We start from the raw sequence: 12750 nt of genomic DNA, 5'->3' as shown, positions 1-12750 counted from the left end.
TTTATTTCCCTTCCCCATTGAATTCGCCGCCCCACTCATGTTTGCCTTTCACCCCGTTGAACCGACAGCTTCACTGGACCGTCCCAAAACGGAAATGTCGCGGGCCGAGGCTGCGGCTTTGCTGGAGAAGAAGCATCTGAAGGAGTGCGAGGAGAACGACTACAAGATACTGGAGGGTCTGATTGAGTCGCGCGGCTCCATCGATGCCAGCGCCCAGGGATTTGAGGTATTAATAACATTTGTAAATACATCCCATTACATACAAGTACTCAAGTCACCTTCTCCTCCCCCAGATCGGCGTATCCATAGACTACAGCCATCGCTATCCGCTGCGACGCGAGACCGCCGTAGAGCTGTCACCTTCAAAGCCCTCGGTCGATGGCGACCTCATGGGCGGCGGAGGTGGCGGCGCCGGCGGTGGCGACAGTAGCGACACCAGTGGGGCTGGTAGCTGCGGTGCCATGGTCGTCGTATCGAGCGGCTTTCAGCTGAAGAACGAGCGCCCCTGGCAGCGCAACTCCTCGATGGAGCAGCAGGCGTATCCCTCACCCCTGGTGCCCACCCGGGCCACGAGCGACTTCCTTAACGCCCCGTACGAGGGCAGCGGACGGCTGTTCAAGAAGTCCAGCGAGAGCCTGCAGAAGAACTCCAGCACGGAGACGGACTACTCGGCCCACCCGTACCGCTTCATCAAGCAGAGTTCCAATGAGACGAACACCTCACTGACGGGCTCCTATAACGTGGACACTCCCTCTCTGACGGCGGAGCCCTCGCTGGACGCCGGCGACTCGCACTCGGCGACGGGGATCAGCATCAGCGTTGGCGCTGTGGGCGGCGCTGCCACGGCGCGTTACCAGCCCATCCGTACCGCCTCGGTGGGAGCGGCCGACGGGCGGCGCTTGCGGGAGGAGAGCTCCAGCTCGCTGGACCTCAGCGCCTCGGGGCCAGTGACGATGCAGGCAGCGCCGGCACCGCCAGCGCGTCCGATGCAGCTGAAGAAACAGTTTAGCGTGGACCAGGCCAAGCCGTCTCAGCCTACCGAGGCCGTGCCTCAGACACCGGAGGCCGCTGGCCAGGCTGGTCAGGCCAAACTGATTTCCACACTCAAGCCGCAGCCCTTTGCGAGCAAGCTGGGCATGAATGTGCTGAAGGAGAGCAGCTCCAGCACGGAGGAGTCCGGCGGGTCGTCCGCCAAGAGCAGCAACCCGGCGCTCTCCATACCGCAGATCAGCACCCATCTGGTGCAGGACGAGATCGCCAAGCTGTCGTCAAACATCAAGAGCAGCACCGAATCGGAAAAGGACCCGCCGTTCAACGAGACAATGTGTTAGCAAGGAGGAAGGATCAGGTGCCACACACTCGTCTTACTGTGCTCAATGGGAGAACTCTAGTCATAGGAGCTGGGTGATAACATGCTAATGGACTAGCGTTGGGTTCTGGGAAAACAGATATCATGGGTTATGCATATTTAGTCGGGGGAGTCGCAAGTTACTTACGTGTTAATGATTTTGACAATACATAGTTCACAAATTCTCTGTATTTTTATACAAGTATTAATCTAGAAAGCGCCATTGTTGTTGTTGTACACCTTGAAGGCAGGAGCATAGAGATATAATATCTGTTTTCGTTTGTTACCAATAGGAACCACCAAAGAAATGCATATTGAATCGCCTGCGATGAGCGAAGCACATACTCACCTATTTGGTACTTTTACAATTTCCTAGGTGTAGTCAGTCGTACATATTACAAACATATCTGAAAGCAACCACTCTACTTTATCCAAGCCATCATGAGCACTTACCTCAACTCAATTAGAAACTTATCGCAGCCTAGTGTACTTATACCTGCAACCCCGAGTCCCGAATTGTAGACCTCGAGGTTCGCCACAATATCAGCTCCTCCGTAATGTGTGTTGGCATATGTGTATACCGCCTCCTTAGATAGTCCATTTTACTCGCTTATGTGGGAGAAATTCGTGTTTTCTATGTGCGTCTGCCTTTTTCGGCGGCACTAGATATTAATGTACATAAATAGAGTAAATGTTATAGGGTTATGAAAAGATCGCTAAAATGGTTCATGTTCGGCCAGTGTGTGCTAATAGTCTAAACTAGTTTTAAAATACTTCAAGGATTAAGAATAACAATGCATTTTAATAAAATATTTATAATTGTACTTATTTATTTTAAGAATTGTATGTTATTTATATTAAAATAAATGATTCACACATTAAGAATTTGAATTAAGGCACACGCCTTGAGGGTGTGAGCGACTTAAGTTGCTATATTAAATTTTAATACCATTTTATGCAATATATATATTTTTAAGACTCTTTCATATAACTTCCCCCAGAAACTGATCCATGTCATCCGCCTCCTCATCCTCCGCCTCCTCATCCTCCGCCACCTCAAGCGCCTCAACACTCTGTCGTATTAATTTCTTTAGTTCTTCCTTCTTCGCGCGTTCGAAGAATCCATGCTAAGGAATTAATAGCATCAGTAAAAATAATGTATGGTTATTAGCATACAAACCTTGTAAAGAGTATAACTTATTGCTGAGAGCAACAGAATTCCTCCGATCACAGACAATATAATGTTCCAACGCGATACTTCAGAATGATTGGATATCACATTCGATTTGATCCTCTTATTAATCTTCAGCGAACTGGAGGTGGGATCGCCCTTCTTCAGCAGTCTCAGATCAGTCTTTATGACAAAGTACTCCCAGTCATCCCTCATCTCGTTCAGATCCAGGTTAAACCTTATGTTCAGGTTAATTGGTTTATGCGGCCTGAATTTAAGGCGCATCTCGGCTCTTAAACAAATCGTACTGTTGGTGTCCTGGCAGTTGAACACAATGGTGTTGCTGATCGGCAGACTCTCCTCCGCGTTGTCCTGGACGTTGGATATCCCAGCACTGATCTCTTGGACGCCTTTCAGGCGCTCCACATCCCTACGCTTTCGGGTCGCGGATAAAACGCCATTGTTCTGATCGTAGACTTTTACGGGTGGCGCCTGGGAATCGTACTTGACCTGCAGCTTTAGGCTGGATACGTCAATTATGGGTTTAGCCTTTACGGATTCATCCGTCTTATAGGCTACGGGTATGTAAAGGGCCACCGTTAACTCTTCAATGGTACTGGGGCCGCGGCTCTTAATCTCGTATTGGTTGACGACCTCCGTGATATTAGGGGCCTTTTTGAGAACAATTCGATCGTTTGTGTGACCGCTTAAAAGTAATAGGGGAGTTGAAGAGGATTTAAATAATTTAGTATAATGAAAACTTACCCGCTGGCATCTATTTCGGTGAACTCCTTCAGCCCAATCGCGTTGGTCTGCTTGTTGTCCGTGGGATTCTTCTCGAGGCCCGCGCTGAACACTTCTGCGTGGATGATCAGCGACTGTCCGCTGAGTTTGCTCACATCGAAACTGATGGTAACGGAGTCGCTGTCACTTTTGGCCAGATGTCGTCCGTGGTTCAGGTCGCACGTCATGACGGCCTCGGTGACCCTGCAGTTGCCAGGAACCTGGGCGAAAGCTAGGCTGGATGTGCTGGTGACGTTGAACTGGGGAAGGTACGCGTTCTCTCCGTTGTTGGTGATCTTGTAGTCGATGCGCAGGGTATCGGCACTTCCCAGTACGTAAGTGGGGCTATGGAAATTTTAAAGAATTTATGTTAACTCTGATAAAAAATTAAATGGGCAAATCACTCATATTTACCCATGAGTAACATGTATTGGGTTATCATACAATTTTCTGATGTATTATTTAGAACGTTATTTATTTTTCTACGCTGAATAAATGGACTTCTGACATTTAATAGGATATCCTTGGTGTTATTGCTTACTTACCTCACATTCTTGCTCCTCAACTGCAGATCTGCAATACAAACATCGGCGGCACAGCCCGTGCTGAAGATAATCTTCTGCGAGGAGACCGTCGGTTCCTGGGGATCAACTAAAGCGCAGGTTTCGCAAAACTCTATTGAAATTGTTTGGGTTAGTTATTGAATTCGTTTTATAAGTTTACCTTCCACTTACCCTCAGAGTCGGAAACCTTGTTCGTCAATTCGTAGTGCATCTCCAGAACGATGGGCGTGAACACGCTGCCAAAGCGCAATTTAATTTTAAACTCTCTGCAAATTTCTTTAAGACCCGCAGTTGCTTGGAAGCAGATCTCGTCGGTCTGGCTTTCGGGGAATTTAGCCCTTCCCAGCTGTTTGTCTATAGAAATGCGTATGTTAAGCTCCTGCTCCTGCATCTTCTTGGCCTTAGTATCCAGTCTGTAACAGGCGGCGATGGTGATCTTGTCCTTCCCCTGTTTGACCTCTCGCGATTCCGGCCTAAGCTCTGCAATTACTCTTACCACGGGATAGGCCTTATACAGATAAGAGACCTCCGCATTGGGGGCTCCGATAACGAAATCGTTGAAGCCGTTGTCATCTATGTCCGATCCGCGGGATAAACCATGACCAAACATGTGCGCTCCGTAAAATGAATCCCGCTGGGAGGGAGCATCCAGTCGCTGGCTCGGCTGCTCCTGCAAGCCCTCTTCGCTGCCCAGATAGATGAACACCGATCCGTTGCCGGCAAAGGGGGCTCCCACGGCCACGTCTGTATAAAGATAGTTTTGTACATTGAAGTTGGCTGTGGTCATAACCCACCGTTGAACCCATCTTGATTGATATCGCCTATTCGGGATAGGGTAGTTCCAAACCGGCCCTTACTGCCCCCTGGCGAATGAATAATCGTCTCCTCGAACTCATACTGAAATAATACCCGGCATTAGTCAGCCTTAATCTAGGAATGCTAATATTTTAAATGTGACTTATTTCTAAAAGTTGTATTACTCACAGAGCCCTTGTTGATAAACACGTAGATGGCTCCGATGTCTTGGGAATCCGCCAGAGCGTGCTGGGGCGCTGATACGATGACGTCAGTTCTTCCGTCGCCATTAAGGTCCTCCGCCAAAACGGAGTAGCCAAAATATTCTCCGAATTGTTCTCCATAGAAGTCTTTTATCTTTTGGATGCTGCGTCCGTTATCCGTAAAATCAAATATATAGGCCCCGCCGGCCTGTACGTTGGCCTGGGGAGCGGTGGCCACGTAGAGCAGGGTGTTCGGGCTGGCGCTGTCGAAGTAACCGGAGCTCACGGCATAGCCAAAGTATGAGTCCTCCTCCTGCCAACTCTGCGTCTCGGGAATTTTCGTTTTATTGTGCTCCAAGTGACAAGTTTTTGCAAAGTCCTTTTCCATAAGGTGATTTTCAGAATTGTCCTCTGGATAGTCCAGGATGATCGATCCTTTCCAATTATCAATGCCCGGGGCTCCAATTAGAAATCTGGAGTTATCCTCCGGCACATGGGCACTCAGTCCCATCTCGCCATTCATATAAACGTATTTTCCCAATATGCCCTTCTTTACGTTGCCCTCGATCAACTGCTTCGACTTTAAGCGGAGTGGGGAGATTCGAGTGACGTGGTCGGAAGTGTGCCCATGTGTGTCCTTTACCCAGTAGCAAGTTCCAATCATGTGGACCCTCTCGTAGCTGCGGGCGTATAAGCGGGGAGCGCACACGATCAACTTATCCGTGTCCCTGGTTCCGCCGTCCATGGAGCCTCCCAGCCACTGGAAGCCCTTGCTCTCAAAGTTGTTGGTGGTGCACTTTGAGTTATAGTTGTCGACATCTCCTCGCGGATCCAGGACATACGGACTGCAGGAACCGCTCGTCAGGTTGCATTTGAATATCGCCCCCGGCTCGTCGATATTCTTCTGCAAGGGCAAGGTGGATTCAGAACGAGGAGCTCCCACTATGACGCTACAACGGAAAAAGGCCAGTTACACTCAGGAGGACTGATATCTTATAAAAGTATATTCAACATTAGGAGTGCACAACGGAAAAAACTGCTAATGACTAATAAGATTGTTGTTAAATAACAGTTAATTCCCAAAATACCGAAACAACAAATATTATCTTTGCTAAAACCAACAAAACAAGTTAATTTAATTAAAAAAATAAAATTCCATTGTTCTGAATTTTTTCAATTTAATTAAGTTCTAAAATTAAAATATATACCCCTCTTTTGGGGTTTAAATGAATATACTGATTAGTAGTAAAAGTAATTACTTTTTACCCTGCCTAATACCACAGGTATTGACTTTCTGAAATGTACGTATTAAATCCCAATAGTGAAGCCTTTTTAGATTTGGAGATTATACCATTTAAAGGCGTGGAAAGACAAACGGATGACGGGGTAGATAGTCTTTGCTAGTGTTACTAATCTCTTATGCCAGCAGTGCTGTTATTATACAACGAAAACAAAGATCCAATCACTCCAATTAATCTGCAGAATGCTCAGATGGCTCAGACTTCTTGAAAATCTAGTTAAACATAGTTTCTCTAGCTATATCTTGCAAAAAAAATAAAAAAATTGTCCTGAAAGACATTTAAATGATCCCTTTCGAAAACAGAGCGACTCACCTGGTAGGACGGATTACGAGAGAATATCCAAAATATGAGCTTCGCCTTTGGGAGGTATTCAAATGCGATGGATAATTTATCACTAGGCTCGGATGCGGGGAGATATTGAATGCTTCCATTTGGTATACCAAAGCCATAAACGCAAAGAATAGGATGCGACACATATTTCCTTTACAGGTGTATAACTATGTAATAAATATGCACTTGCTAATTTTTTTGGGGATCGTGCATTACAATAGTAAATTACTAAAGCTTACACTCGCGGACGCAAATTTTTGGTGGTTGTTTCTCTTCAACGACCCGAAAGCAAATAAAATGATATCTATTAAGCTTGGGAACATTTTTAGATTTTCGGCATCCGCGTATGTAAAATGTACATACATAAGTAACCGATAAATTCTTGCAGAGAGTCTTACACTGAAGAAAAATTATAAAAAATTAAAGAACCACATTGAAATTATTCGATAAAAATTTTAAAATTTTCCACTATTATTTCGAAGCTTACATTACTTACAACTTTCATTTACAACTTTTTGCGTTCATACCAATGATTCAAGTTCAAGGAGATATTTTCATCAAAAACGCAGTATTTTTTCGGAATAAGTAAGTTTATTTAATATGAAATAAAATTTGTTATAAAGTCATTTAATAGAATAGGTATTCACGACAATGCTTTCCTTAGGAAAGAGTGATGTAGACCTGAACCTCTGCACGACTTAGATCATCTGTTATCCAGCGGGAGTGAAATTGGTAATCTCCGAGGGGAAAAGGCAAAACATTTGTAAGTTGCATACTTATAAACTCTGCTGAAAGCTCATCCATAACGTCGTGCAGTAATAAAAATATGAAGTTACTAACGACTAAATTCCGTATTAGTATACATACATTAAAGGCGCACTTATGATTCATGTTGGAATGGTTACGAAGAATTGTGGAAGAATAAAACACTGAGTTTGACACGGGAAAGTTTAGAATTTCACAGGCATCTACCGTGATATTATAAAGAAACAGTTTGTGCCACCTGAATCTCTTAAGTAAAGCAAAGTTAGCCCGAAAAGCTAGAGTTTTTAATGTTTTCGATATACTGATTGAATCGATTTCAAAGTTCAAGGTTCGATACCTTGACTTTGGAAATGGGAATTTTGTACAGCTTTACTTTTGGCGCTACCTATTTGAAGGACCGGTTAACCGACTTTTGGTCGGCAAAACTTACCTCTCCAAGTAAGTAGAATATCAGAATGGATTAGAAATTGTATTTTGGGGACATCTTTAAAGTGAAATACTTAAGTCTATTCCTAGTAAAACGTTTACTCTCCTATTCAGTGTGTGTATTAGCCAATTGTGAAAAGATGTCTAACTGTTATAGTTTTCCCATATTTTACGATGTTTCGACTGATTTTAAGGCAATTAAACACAACTCTGATATCGCGGTGAATCAGAGAGTTTTAAATTGAAAATTAAAAAGGTAAAAGATTAAAGCTTTCGTGTTTTTATACGAAACTAGATTTTATTTCATTTTCTAAGATTTTGTTACTATAGTAACTATAGTTCATTGACAATGCCTAAAAATATAAGAACAAATGGTAACCCTTAATTAATGGGCTAATCCGCAACCGCATTCGCATCCTAGTCCGACTCCGAATCCACATCCCCATCTGCTCTAGCATTCTCCGCCGCCGCTGCATCCACCTCCGCAAAACTTTCTCGAATCAGCCTGCTCATTTTGTACTTCATGGTGCGTTTAAAGAATCCGTTCTGAAATGCATAGAAAGGCAACATAGGGACAACATGTCTTAACCAGACTGATACGAACCTTGTATAGAGTGTAGGTTATGGCAGAGAGCAGGACCACGCCTCCGATACCGGACAGGACAATTTTCCAAATGGACACTTCGGCATGCTTGCAAATCACATTCGACTTGATCTTCTTGTTAATCCTGAACGAACTGCACGAGGGATCGCCCCGCTTGAGGAGCCGCAGGTCAGTCTTGATGACAAAGTACTCCCAGGAGCACTCGACCTCATTCAGATCTACGTCGAAGCTAATGTCCAGGCTCACTGATTTATCCGGCTTAAAGTCGAGCCCCAGTTCGACGCGCACGCATATCGTCCGGTTGGTTTCCTGGCAGTTCAGCACTAGTGTGTTATCCTTCGGAAGGTTCTCCTCCAACAGCAGTTCGTTGGTCTGGACCTGTGATATGTTAGCTTTTTGCTCCGGCCGTTCTGAATCGGACTTCACCTTCAGACCTTTCACCTCTCTCCGCTTTCGGATGGTCGATAAGGTGGTCTGCTGGTGCTCCTCGGTGAAGTTCTTGAGCAACACACTATTGGGGTCGAAGAGTTCGATGGTGAGTTGCTTGGAATCGTTGTAGCTGGACTGAATCTTAAAGCTGGACAGATCCATGATGGGATATATATCAGAATCCGACGTCTTATAGGCTATGGGAATGTAAAGGGAGAGATTTAACTTTTCTATTGTGCTGGGGCCGTGGCTCTTGAACTCGTAGTGGTTTATGAGTTCCGCGGTGTAGAGGTCCTTTTTGAGAACAATTTGGTCATTTGTCTGGATTCTAAATGGAGATGGGAGTTAGTCGGTTTTATAATAAAAGTCGTTTTTGTAAAGTACCCAATGGCATCGATCTCGGTGTGCTCCTTCAGGGTGATCACGGTGGTAAAGTTGTTGTCCCCGGGACTGGACTCGTTCAGGGCACTGAAAACATTTGCGCAGATGGTCAGTGACTGTCCGCCTAGTTGGGTCACATCGAAGATGACATCGACATAAGTGGATTGAAATTTGGCAATTCGAAACCCTTGATTCAGATCGCACATCAAGACGTCATTATATTTACTGCAGTATCCCGGAATCTGGGCGAAGTCCAGGATTGGAATGCTGGTCACGTTGAATTGCGGCTGGTAGGCGTTTTCCCCTTCGTTGGTGATGTTGTATCTCACACGGAGAACGTCGGAGGTACCCAGAATGAATTCGGACCTGGAGGGAAATGTAGAACGCCTGTTAAGTAGGAAACCAAAACGCAACACCACAGATATTTTTACCTCACATCCATGTCCCTCAGCTTCAGATCAGCAACGCAGTCCACAGTGGGACAGCCCGTGTTGAAGGTAATATTGCCCGTGGAAAACTTCGGATCTGCTGGATCCACAATCGCGCAGTCCATGCAGAACTCTGTTAGGGGTTATCTTGCCATTAGATAGTTTACCAAAAATCAAATATTTAATCTCACTTTCTGTATTCGGAATTTTCCTCTGCAGCTCGTAGTTCATTTTCATGGTAATGTTCTCGAATTTAGCTTTCCGGACCATTTGAATTTCGAAATTTCTGCACTTCTCCTCGAGCATAGCAACAGCCAAAAATCGGATCTTAGTGTCGCCCTCGAATACAGCCCTCTTATCCATGGGTTCCTTTGCCACGTCGAGTTCTATCGAGATGTTCAGCTCCTGCTGCTGAATCGCATGGACCTTGGAGGTGGTTTTCAATCTAAAGCAGGCGGTGATATTCAATCTTTCCTGCTCCGGTTGGATCCGATGTACGGTGGGTTCAATTCTTGCAACTATTTTTACAACAGGATAAGCCTTGTACCCATAGACGACGTCCGCGTTGGGGGCTCCGACAACGAAGTCGTTGAACCCGTTGCCATCTATGTCCGATCCGCGGGATAAGCCGTGGCCAAACATGTGTGCTCCGTACTTCTCCTTAGCCTGGGGAGGAGCATCCAGTCGCTGGCTGGGCTGATCCCGCAACCCATCTTTGCTGCCGAGGTAGATTAACACCGATCCATTGCCGGCAAAGGGAGCTCCCACGGCCACGTCTGTAAAAGATATTGGTTTTTTATTTCATTTCTAACTTAAATAGGTGTTCTATCAACCCACCGTTGTAGCCGTCATGATTGATATCGCCTATTTGGGACAGAGTAGTTCCAAACCGACCTTTACTGCCCACTGGCGAATGAATAATCGTCTTCTCGAACGAGTACTGAAGTTATAAGGCGACGTTAGCCGTGGAACACGAATGCCTAATTTATTACTCACATATCCCGTGTTGATAAACACATAGATGGCTCCTTTGTCGTGGGAGTTCTCATACTTTGGGACATACAGGGGCGCTGATATGATGAGGTCCGACTTGCCGTCTCCATTGAGATCCTCCACCAAAACGGAGTACCCGAAGAACTCGCCAAACTGCTCACCACGGAAGGTCTTGTGCTTTTGGATGTTCCTTCCCCCATCCCGATACTCAAAGATGTAGGCCTCGCCGGACTTAGTGTTGGCGTGGGGAGCGGTGGCCACATAGAGGAGGTTGGTCAGGTTGGAGCTGTCGAAGTAGCCGGAGCTAACGGCAAAGCCAAAGTACGAGCCCTCCTCTTGGTCCCAGTTCCTTGGCAGAGATACATCTCGTCTGGAGCGGTGGAGGGCTCTCCTCGTGTCCCGCACTAATCGGCTTCCCCCGGTTTCCTGGTTTTCTGGATTTAGATACACCGATCCCCTAAACATATCGATTCCTGGTGCTCCCATTATGAGCGTCGAGCTTTTCGTCACATGTCCACTCAGTCCCAGTTGTCCCATTAGATAGAAGGGCGTGCTATCATTGCCAGTCTGCTTTTTTATCAAGGCGAACGGACAGATATCCGTGACATCCAGGTCCTCCTCCGCGGCTGTGTCCTTCAGCCAATAGCAGACGCCAATCATGGAGAAATTAGCTGAGGTGTGGGAAACGGGGTCATACTTCCAGCCATTACGTGCCACCTCATTGGCACTGTGGAATCGCGGGGCGCATACAAGTAACTTATCCGAATCCAGAGTGCCACCGTCCATCGATCCGCCCAGCCACTGGTGGTCCTTGCCCTTGGCCCTGAGCACGTCCGTGCTTGCCTTTTCGAAATGGTTGCCCTTGTTATCTATGTCATACGGGGAGCAGCTGCCGTGCTCGAACAGGCATCTGAAGACCATGCCGGGCTCGATGATCTTGCTCTGATCCGGCCAGGTGGAATTCGCACGTGGAGCTGCCACTATTACACTGCCGAGTCATATGAATAGGAGTAGGAGTGGTTTTGATTTCGTCATTTTGCAGAAAAAAACATTTACGTCATTACATATCTCGCTCGTTGAGTAATTGATGAATATTTAAAATATTACTAACATTGTATATATATATATTAATAATATATAAACAGAAAATAAATACGTATGTTTTCTTTTTATTATTACTAATATGAATTCTGGGTAAGAGGGTAATCTGCCTCTTACCCAGAATTCATATTACTAATACATATAAGATGCATTTAAATTAAAAAATGAGTATCCTGGCAACGCCATTACTAGGAAGTTATGCCGATAAAATTCATTTTTTAGAAGGGACTCAAAGTATAGAAAGTAACAGTTTTCGTTAACCTATTTATAAATATATTAAAATCGAAAATATTTTGAAAACGTTTCTTAAAACTTATATTGGTTGAAATTCAAGAGTAGTAAAGCCCTCGACGTTGGTTAGTTGGTTAAGTTGGTTAACGCCTTAGCTATATGTTTTGAAATGCACTTAAATACCAAATGTAAAATACATATGGCTCTAAGAGGAACATCTGAGTACCTTTTCTCTCGAATAACGAGGGAGTATCCGAAATATGAGCTACGGCCGTCTTCTATTTTGCCTGAGTCCGGATACAAAAATCTCTGCGTAGGATTCGGCGAAATGTTGAAAGCTTCGATTTGGCATCGAAGACCCAAACACACGAAAAGCAGAAAGCGATACATTTTTGACACAATAGGAACTTTAACTTGGAATAGTGCAAGACGAAATTAAGTATTAAAGTTGTTTAAGCAGCCATCTTCCGCAATTATAATTGTTAAAAAATAATTTATGCGATTTAACAACAATCGAACTCTTTAGAGTCCCACAACCGAACTCATAGGAAACTTAAACTCAAATGAAATTAAATGAAATGATTTACAACAAAATAACTTAACCAGTGATATGGGAAAATTATGTGTCACCCCAGAAATGCATAAAAATAAAGTAGAATGTTAAAAACAAAGGAGATCTGGACATACTCCGTAAGGCGAGTGTGAGAAAGATAGATATTCGCAAGCAACTAAGTAATTTTTTCAGAGACTCCAAGTTTTTCTATTCATAACTTCCTAATGAATGAAAGAAGAAGAAATCTTGTTTTTGGAACTACTTTTGAACGCGTCATCGGATTTCAACAAATGAAGTGTCATTCGACGCGTATTCTTAGTGAGAATAAAACTAGCTAAAGAGATG

At 44.8% G+C, this 12750-nt stretch overlaps 3 protein-coding genes across 20 annotated transcripts in view; 1 reads left to right on the top strand and 2 right to left on the bottom strand.

Annotated features, from left to right (window-relative positions):
• LOC108026669 (transient receptor potential cation channel trpm) overlaps window positions 1–2239 on the top strand; it is a 50846-nt gene extending 48607 nt beyond the window's left edge. For all 18 annotated transcript variants that reach the window (XM_050888184.1, XM_017097734.3, XM_017097735.3 and 15 more), the window contains 2 exons: window positions 69–226; window positions 294–2239. In XM_050888184.1, coding sequence (XP_050744141.1) covers window positions 69–226; window positions 294–1331 — 1196 coding nt within the window. In that variant the 3' untranslated portion in view covers window positions 1332–2239. The remainder of the gene's footprint in view (window positions 1–68; window positions 227–293) is intronic.
• Window positions 2240–2331: 92 nt separating this feature from the next.
• On the bottom strand, window positions 2332–6640 carry LOC108026486 (integrin alpha-PS3-like). The gene is made up of 8 exons (XM_017097434.1): window positions 6477–6640; window positions 4850–5813; window positions 4660–4762; window positions 4037–4609; window positions 3848–3977; window positions 3285–3647; window positions 2529–3225; window positions 2332–2475 (listed from the first exon to the last, which is right to left on the bottom strand). The coding sequence occupies exons 1-8, from the start codon at window positions 6638–6640 to the stop codon at window positions 2332–2334; spliced, it is 3138 nt and encodes a 1045-aa protein (XP_016952923.1).
• A 1316-nt stretch (window positions 6641–7956) lies between these two features.
• On the bottom strand, window positions 7957–12376 carry LOC108026487 (integrin alpha-PS4-like). Its single transcript, XM_017097435.3, has 8 exons — window positions 12079–12376; window positions 10524–11508; window positions 10365–10467; window positions 9719–10303; window positions 9531–9660; window positions 9103–9465; window positions 8290–9046; window positions 7957–8231 (listed from the first exon to the last, which is right to left on the bottom strand). Exons 1-8 carry the CDS (start codon window positions 12240–12242, stop codon window positions 8103–8105), a joined length of 3216 nt encoding a protein of 1071 aa, XP_016952924.1. The 5' UTR covers window positions 12243–12376; the 3' UTR covers window positions 7957–8102.
• Window positions 12377–12750: the final 374 nt, after the last annotated feature.

This window comes from Drosophila biarmipes, chromosome 2R (assembly GCF_025231255.1).
Source record: "Drosophila biarmipes strain raj3 chromosome 2R, RU_DBia_V1.1, whole genome shotgun sequence".
NCBI classification, from domain to species: domain Eukaryota; kingdom Metazoa; phylum Arthropoda; class Insecta; order Diptera; family Drosophilidae; genus Drosophila; species Drosophila biarmipes.
Note: the sequence above shows the minus strand (reverse complement) of the source record. Positions and strands in the feature narration are given on the sequence as shown.

What these genes read in the sequence shown, in the direction of transcription:
- LOC108026486 (XM_017097434.1), bottom strand. Translation starts at nt 6,640, where the DNA reads ATGTGTCGCATCCTATTCTTTGCGTTTATGGCTTTGGTATACCAAATG. An exon ending in CAATCAAGATGGGTTCAACG is followed by an intron (nt 4,610 to 4,659) that starts GTGGGTTATGAC and finishes ATCTTTATACAG; the next exon opens with ACGTGGCCGTGGGAGCCCCC. An exon ending in TAAGTTATACTCTTTACAAG is followed by an intron (nt 2,476 to 2,528) that starts GTTTGTATGCTA and finishes TTAATTCCTTAG; the next exon opens with CATGGATTCTTCGAACGCGC.
- LOC108026487 (XM_017097435.3), bottom strand. Translation starts at nt 12,242, where the DNA reads ATGTATCGCTTTCTGCTTTTCGTGTGTTTGGGTCTTCGATGCCAAATC. An exon ending in CTCGTTATTCGAGAGAAAAG is followed by an intron (nt 11,509 to 12,078) that starts GTACTCAGATGT and finishes ATGACTCGGCAG; the next exon opens with TGTAATAGTGGCAGCTCCAC. An exon ending in GAAAATTCCGAATACAGAAA is followed by an intron (nt 9,661 to 9,718) that starts GTGAGATTAAAT and finishes AACCCCTAACAG; the next exon opens with AGTTCTGCATGGACTGCGCG.